The sequence below is a fragment of the Coenobita brevimanus genome, chromosome 33 (genome assembly GCF_032717465.1).
Source record: "Coenobita brevimanus isolate Jiangsu-jjx chromosome 33, ASM3271746v2, whole genome shotgun sequence".
Lineage (NCBI taxonomy): Eukaryota > Metazoa > Arthropoda > Malacostraca > Decapoda > Coenobitidae > Coenobita > Coenobita brevimanus.
Genome location: NC_136986.1, coordinates 42,464,828 through 42,472,992, shown reverse-complemented (window position 1 = coordinate 42,472,992; position 8,165 = coordinate 42,464,828). Strand labels below are relative to the sequence as shown.

At 40.4% G+C, this 8,165-nt stretch overlaps 1 protein-coding gene across 1 annotated transcript in view; it reads right to left on the bottom strand.

The window, feature by feature from the left end:
- Positions 1-1,679: 1,679 nt before the first annotated feature.
- stumps (DBB domain-containing protein stumps) overlaps positions 1,680-8,165 on the bottom strand; it is a 31,782-nt gene continuing 25,296 nt past the window's right edge. The window contains exons 9-16 of the mRNA XM_080269407.1: positions 7,126-7,316; positions 6,551-6,947; positions 6,265-6,381; positions 5,116-5,238; positions 3,758-3,859; positions 2,728-2,924; positions 2,365-2,493; positions 1,680-1,820 (exon numbers count right to left, since the gene is read on the bottom strand). Of these exons, the coding sequence (XP_080125533.1) occupies positions 1,680-1,820; positions 2,365-2,493; positions 2,728-2,924; positions 3,758-3,859; positions 5,116-5,238; positions 6,265-6,381; positions 6,551-6,947; positions 7,126-7,316 (1,397 nt within the window). The remainder of the gene's footprint in view (positions 1,821-2,364; positions 2,494-2,727; positions 2,925-3,757; positions 3,860-5,115; positions 5,239-6,264; positions 6,382-6,550; positions 6,948-7,125; positions 7,317-8,165) is intronic.

Here is an 8,165-nt window from a genome sequence, read left to right as displayed (position 1 = left end):
TCAATACAGTACACAATTCTTGCTACACTGGACTGTTTATACAAAAGACACTTGAAATACTTAAAGACTGAAAACAGTGAAAAAAAAATGTAGGCACTTTTAGGTTCCTACTTATACAAAATTCAGTACTACACTTACCCGGTAATACTGTAATCCAAAACTATACAGCAGAAAGTATTGTATAGAACAGAAAATCCCATCAGTTTTATTCAAATGATTTTTTTTTTTTTTTGCTAAATCTGTGAAAAATCAGCAAGCAAGGGCCTTTCACACATCACCAGAAGTCTACAAGTACAGTACAGGAATGAACACAACTAGAGAGTTGTTTGTTTCAGCCTGACGAAGATCCCTAACCCCAATTACCTCAGCTGATGACCCAGTGTAATCGTGTCTGGATTTAACATTTAACCAAGGAGACAAGATTCACTCTTGCATCATAACTAAGGCTTTCTGAATTTCACATATTGACAAAGTGGGAGTGGGCCAGTTCCATCAGGTAAAAACAAGGCAACTACAGCAATACAGAAACAGTATTATATTTCATTATTTTCAGCTAATGTCAAGACCAATATTTCACAGACACTTCCCTGCCAGTTGTAGTAATGACTGGTGTTATATTTTTATGTGTTAGCAATATAAAGTACAAAATAAAAGAAGTATGAGAAGAAATCAAACTGAACATGGATTCCTTGCACCAGGTATCAAAGACCATATGGCACCGATTCAAAGCAAAGATGACATGCAATGGAACAGAAATGGGAAAGGAAGAATGAAAACTATGACTGGCAGGACACAATATTGGCAGGGGAATGTCAGTGACCTATAGCTACTGGTGGTACACTGTGTTCCCTGACATACCTTAACAGTGAAGCAAGAAAGAATGCAGTGTGTGTATATAGCGTGATCAGCTGAAGTATTTTACTGAGGATATTCTGTGCAACAGCAAACGGTACCATTACAGAGGATCAGTACACAGCCACAGTCAATGTTCCCTGTTCACAAAAATATATATTATTAGAAAAGGCTGTCTCCTCTCATGCTGTCTCTGCACCCCCACCTCCTGTCTTTTTTTTTTTTTTTTTCTTTTACTGGTGTATGCTACAGTGTAATCTCCTGGAGTTCTGTATCTGTTTATCACCCATTTCCTTACTGCCTCATCATAAGTAAAAGGATCAGAGACTTGGATACTTGGTCGAGATATTTAAATTATGTGAGCAATACACCCCAATCGCCCTCTCTAGATCCACATAGACTACATCTTGTTGGAGTATCTTAACCCACCAAATCACCAGGCATCTCTCTGGTTATCAGTCCAACAAAATTAATTCCCTGCAAAGCTGGTGTTACTACATTACTGATGCAGTAAAGGAAAGCCATGATTTCTATGGATAAACTATGATGCACTTGCTCCAACTTGACAAAGCTCTACAATCCCTTTCAACTCAGTTTATAGCCAACTGTGGTCAGACTGAAGGTTAATTTGACCAGTAATTAGGGAGACTCAATATTTCATGGTACTTCAGCTCACTGAATTTCACAGAACCACAACAGTATTAAAGTTGAGAAAGCAGTTCAGATCTGTCATGTAAAAGGAAACTGACAATAAAAGACAATAAGATTAGTGTTCCACATACACTGGCATCTATGGAACAGATACTATTCCAGTGGTGTGTGCAGAGCTACAAAGGGTCAGCGTATAATGGCTCATCGTCCCGCTTGGGAGACTTGGTGGTTTGGCGGCTGTAGTGTAACCGTGGGATTATTGGTGATGTGCTGTTGTTGCGCTCATAGGACTTCAGTTCCTTGTAGTACAGTGCCAGCTGCAGTAGAAACAGGTATATGGTACTGAACAGCATTTTTACAATAATCTGAAAAAGACCCCTGGCATTTTTTAGCTCTAATAATGGCCAATTGCAGTCAAACTAGAGGGCTCATTTGTCTAGTAACCAAGAAGACTCACTCTACCTCAAAACTAAACCTCATGGAATTTCAAGCCACCATGGATTAGTATTCAGGTTATGGAAGTGGCCTAGTTCTGTTAAATGAACTAACTGACTATAGTGAGGGAAAGCCTTAAAGCACTAATGGGTTAATATCTATATACAGGGAGGGAGAGGGAGGGGTAGACCGAGGATGAGGTGGAGGGATGGAGTTGAGAGGTATACGAAGTATGAGGGAGGGGGGGGTGAGTTGGGGGGAGGGTAGTCAAATGGTTGGTGACAGAGTGACTTGGTGGCGTTTTGTCTGCGGCCACCCTTTGCAGGATTAGGGCGTCAGGCTATAGATAGATAGAAAAAGAAAAAAAAGGGGGGGGGGAGAAGGGGTACATTTTCCAGTAAGAGGTGTCCAAATGCCAAGTCTGACCTCAAGTGGTTTTGGCGTGATGAGCTCGGAGGACTGGAGGTATGCTGGTTCAGTGCGTGGTGGTGGTATTGGCAGCCGCTCCTCTGCTGCTAACCGGGGTGTGTGGGAGGCTTCTGGCTGGGACGTTTGCTGGGGTGAGAAGAAAGTAAATACATTATCATCATTTTCCAACCAAGAATGTGTGTGTGTGTGTGTGTGTGTATGTGTGTGCTTGCGTGCGTGTGTGCGTGTGCGTGCGTGCGTGCGTGCGTGTGTGTGATGAAAATATAGTTCATCCAAACCATGCCTTATAATGTATCCCCTAATTCACAAATGATGATGATAATTCAGTTCTGTGTTATAAGAAAGGGCATGGAAACCTACCCTTACAAGTTTGCTCTTTGATTTACTGGGCTTTTTAGACAATGGACTTTGAGAGGACCCATGTGAGGCTTGGCGCGAGGTAAGTGGCTCACTCGATCTCCGAGGAACAATGACAGGGGAAGCAATAGTGGCAGTGGCGGCGGTGATGTCAGAAGGGGTGCTACAGTTATCCTCAAAGTCACTCCCAGATGATGATCCTGCCAATATGAAGAAGGCTTAAAAAAATGCCCATCAGATGCTGGAGGCTATTCAAGGTTATACACATTTTCTCTAGTCTGAAAGGTGTATCCTTAGTTAAAGAAAATCATCAGGAGCAGACTACTGTGAAAGGCTGACACTGCACAGGCGATCCATAAGCAGACCTTAACATATACATGAAGTCTACAAAAATGAGAAACTTGATTCAGTCAAAGGACCAGCTAAGGACAGTGGTCTCCTGGTACCCAACAGTCCTTTACAGGTTAAAATGTAGTATAAAGTGTTTGATCTAGAACCCCTGGAAAACACAGACACATGTGTCTAGGTTGAATTATATTTTGTACACAAAAACGGTTTAACAAATTACAGAAAAGTGCAGGCTGTAATGAACGTCTTTTGGTGCAATGGAGCTTGGCCATCATGGGCAGGTGCTGGTAATGAGATTAAGTAAGGAAGATTTTTACCTGCAGTACATCTCAGAACCCTTCACCCTAGTCTTTGGGTGTATATACTGTTCATCCTTTCCTTACTACAAACCTCTAAAGCTGGACAAAATCACCTGGCAGTATCAGGAATAAAACACAAAAGGCATCAGCAATTTCTGCATGGTGAAGACGTTACTATACTAAGGTCCATACCCAAGTGGCACAGGAGACTTTGTTGCACCTTCGTCTGCATATTGCACATTAAAATTATCTCGTGTCATTTTATCACTTTAGCATCTACAATACATAGTTTGCATCAGTAACGTACAAGACAATACTGAACTAAGGAAGAGGAGTGACAAAATCTCTAAAGCCACTTAGAATAGACAACCCCAATTTTAACACACCTGGTAAGGGCTGCTGACGTGGATGATCAATGTAATCATTTGGTGAGTCACCTTGTGGTCGTGTCCTTACCAGGTCTGGGTGATGAGTAGGTTTTCTCTTACCTGCAAGTTGTTAATGTACTATATCATTTGACTTAAACACCATGACATGTTAAAAATAAAGTTATTACACTGATTAACTCCACATGGTTCTCTCAATGTCATGTCACTCTTTTTCTTCCATTATTCCTGGATCCCAGCTCACTTCATCTTTAGGTAGAATTAGGGACCATTATGATGATGATAATAATGACGTACAAGACGAATCTTTACACTATGCATGACTAATCCAAAATGGCTGAAATCCCAAATCTGGTTATAATAAAAATAAATTATAAATGAAGATGCATACAGTAATCTATACATCATCATTTTGTTTCTTTTTCCCCCATTTGAGGATGATGTGAAGCAGGACTGAGAAACAAGGAAGAAGAAAGGACAAAAATGAAAGAACTATGAACAGGCTGCTTGGTGAAATGAGCCAGACTATCATTCAAACTCTGAAATCCTGGCTCCAGTCACAAACCAAATCATCTGCACATATCATTATCATTATTATTTTTTTTTTGGGGGGAAGGGGGGTTTCTTTATAGATGTCATTCACAAACACCTTATTGGTAATCAGTCACTTGTACATAAACCACTGGGAAGAAGTAAGAGTTAACAAAAGCAACTCAAGGCTTATATAATATTTCCCCATCAGCAGACATACAAACCACTCCACAATATTCAATCCCTTCAGTCCAATGACATTTATATATTTTTTTAAATTCTTGCTACTTCTACGTAACTCTATTCAACTTACAAAGACCCTCAAGATGTCAAGGGGTTAATGATGGCTATTTCTTCTCCCTCCAGTTTGAAAAGTCTGAGTGAAATCATCTGTAGACAGCAAGAATGACATACAAAATACACCACTGAACTGAGAGAGTTAAACAATTCCTCAAAGCTTATATGAAATTTACACTTAATCTGGCACACAAACTGGTCCACAATTTGTTTCATAAGCAACTGCAATTATCTTATCTATCTATCACTTGCCAGATGCCTTAATTCCATAAAGGGTGGCCACAGACAAATTGCCTCTGCATCACCCTGCACTGTCATTCAGCTGTCCTCTCTCCTACTCACACACACCCTCCGTTATATTTCTCTCCACTCCATCCCTTCATCTCATTCTTGGTCTCCCTCTCCTCCTATGCCTCATTCCCATACACTTCTACTCAGTCCCTCCTTTTCCATCTTCTCAATACGACCAAACCATTTCAAAGTACGAGTATTTCTAGCACTTTCAGCAACACATGCAGTATTATATTTACCCTTCAGCAGAGACACAAACTGTTCCACAATGGATCTATACATGCTTGACTCTATATCTGTCTCTTCCCGAGTCTCCTCTTGGGTTACAGCTGTGGCTCCAACATCGGCGGACGCTTCATCACCTGCACAATGAAACACAACTGGATTATAATAACATACGAGTGGAAATGTTAGGTGGGAGAAAGAAACAGTTCAGGCCTGAATTCTTTACCTTCTCTAACGTCTCGCAACACACAGAACCCATCTTCATTTATGCAACAGGTCAACCCTGGAACTGTCTCCCTCTGTCTGTAATTCCTACTTCCTCTGATCTCCACTCTTTCAAACACAGTGTGTCCAGGCATCTCAAACGGATCTTGAATCTGGCTTTTTTATTTTATTTTATTTTTTTCTTGGAAGGAACGGTTTGTGGGATCCTTGCTTTTGGTTCCTCCTTCCTTGCATTAAAAAAAGAAAAAAAAAAAAAAATCTTCAGAGTTAAGATGGGTTTTGTGTTGCCCAAAACATTACAGAAAATAAAGACTTCAGGCTCCATCCAGGTATCTCTCTCCCACTCAATATTTCCACTTGTCACAATGGACCATCAAAATAACAGCCAAACTGGATGGGAGGTGACAAACTGAGATTCAAGAAAGCAGTGGCATAAGGAAGTCTGTTGATCAGGTAGAATGTCTAGTATTATGGTCACACAAAATGGATGATTACTAAAGTGAAGAAAGAGGATGTGAATAGCCTAAGTAATATTCAGTGTGTGAAAATGTATGGAAAGCAAGAAATCTCTGATAAGGTAAGTGAATGTGTAGGAAAATAAGCTACATGGAAGATTAGGTTGAAACAAAAGAATGAACAACAGAACAAGATTATATATGAGGTAAGTAAACAAAACAAGGGCTGCAATCCTTTTATGATGAGGCAGTCAATGGATTTAGGCTGTTCCAGAAAGATGAGTTTAAACAAAAACAAAACAATACATCTCTTATCAATCCACCTCTAGCCAGATGCCCCAGTCCTCAAAGGGGTCACCAAATTATACAATAACTGTATAATAAGACTGGAGTATGTAAAATCCTCAGAACTTTCTGATGCACAGGAATACATGTGCAATAAATCATAATTTGTTGAACCATGTAAGTTAAATTTTACTCTACCTGTATCAAACTTGCTCTTGATCTCCACAATCTCCTCTTGATGCTTCTCTACAAATGTTTTGGTGTCTGTTCTTTCCATCCACGCTGTGACAAGAGTGTACACTTCTGCACTGTACTCTGTAGTGATGGATAAAAATTCATGCTTAGTGCAATGCATCAAAGTTTCTTGCAATTACACTACGTACACCAAAAACTCTGTGGGGTGGGGTGAGAAGTTATGGAAAATTGATTGAACTATGTACCATATATATCAACACAAATGCTGCATTTTGGTGTGTCCTCTTACCAACTTCCTTTTCTTTGCTGCAGTCACCAGACACATTCATATCAATATATACATTGTTCGTGGCTGTACTGATTGGGCTTGATTGTGGCTCAGGTGGGGTGGCACAGTAGTGGAGTGAGCTGGGGGAAGGAGGAGGAGGTAGATCTACATTAATTTCTTCACCCTGACACAGGGGAATGAATGGGGGAGTCTCAGGAGGAGGGGTGAATGCTGTGGGTTCCTCTGGTAGGGGATGAACTTCCCGAGGTGAAGGTACAACATCATAAACAGGAGTGATCTTGCGAGGCAAAGGTCTTGGGGGTGGAGGCCTGTTGTATATGTCTTCACTTGCCACACTGCTTACTGGTACTGCACTCACTGGCACATAATTGATCTTGGCAGCTAAAGACGACACAAGCTGAAAAATAAGAGGCAATATTGTAAATTCACCGTCTTTGAACAATGTCTATTAATCAACCTCATCATCATTTTTTTTTTTTTTTTTTTTTTTTTCTTAGTGCATACTGTATTTCAAAACAAAACCCTGAATTATAATGAGGTTTGTGTGCATTACAAAACACAGACTAAGCACTAACAGCTGCATCCTCCAGAGCATGAGCAAGGGTGGAAAAGCCCTGTTGGTAGGCCAGTACAGATGGGGTGCAGCCCTGGGAGTTTGACATGTTGAGAGCCGCTTCTCCCCCAGCCACCTCCAACAAGGCCCACGTCAGTCGCTCCAATCCGTAGAATGCACCAAAATGAACCCATGTTGGAAATACTGATCCATCTGTACACAATACAAACATGTCATAATTGACTATCACCAACCAAAATATGTTTTATTGGCCGCTGTTCTAAGGTAAAGCAGGAATCATAGTACTCACAGATTGTATTCATCTTCCATAAGTATGCTCCAAAATGAGGATATTATTTTCTCATGATTACCATTTTAAGTCTGTTTACCTTGAAAGAAGGGGAAATGAATACATATCCCATCCAAATAATGTCTTTATGTTGTACAATGCAATTAAAGGGAAGGGAAAAGAAAACAGTGCCATAACCCAGTTTCCCAGCACCTGCATTCAGGCACCCGTAAACCTCTAATAGCATAGCAGGCAGGGTGAGACAGTACCAGGAAAATACTTTCTCCTCTAGTCATGTCCCTAATGAGATCAAACATCCACTCTCCAGATCTCCTCATCCCACATAAGGAGACCTAGGGTTATGATGGCAATGACAATTTCTTAGACAAACATACTTTAGTTTACCTTCCATTGTCATTTTCTGTGCACCAAATATCAAGAGAAAATAAAGTTGTTATGGGATATTAAGATAAATTTGCTTTGCCATACTGATAATAATACAGGGCTGGTTCCCAAAATCATGCCACCCTTCAAAATCTAAACTAATCTGCCAAAGCTGCCTCTACCTGTGGAATGATCAGTAATGACAAAATCAAACTGTGTACTCAGTCTCCTCCCACAGGCTCACCTATGAAACTATTCCTTTTCTTGTCTCTAACTCTCAAACTCTTTAGGACTACAAATACCTTGGCATCATTAGTGAATCATATTCCTCCAAAATTCAGTTCACTATGTATCGTCCCTCTCAGTCTTTCAATCTCACAACTTCTATT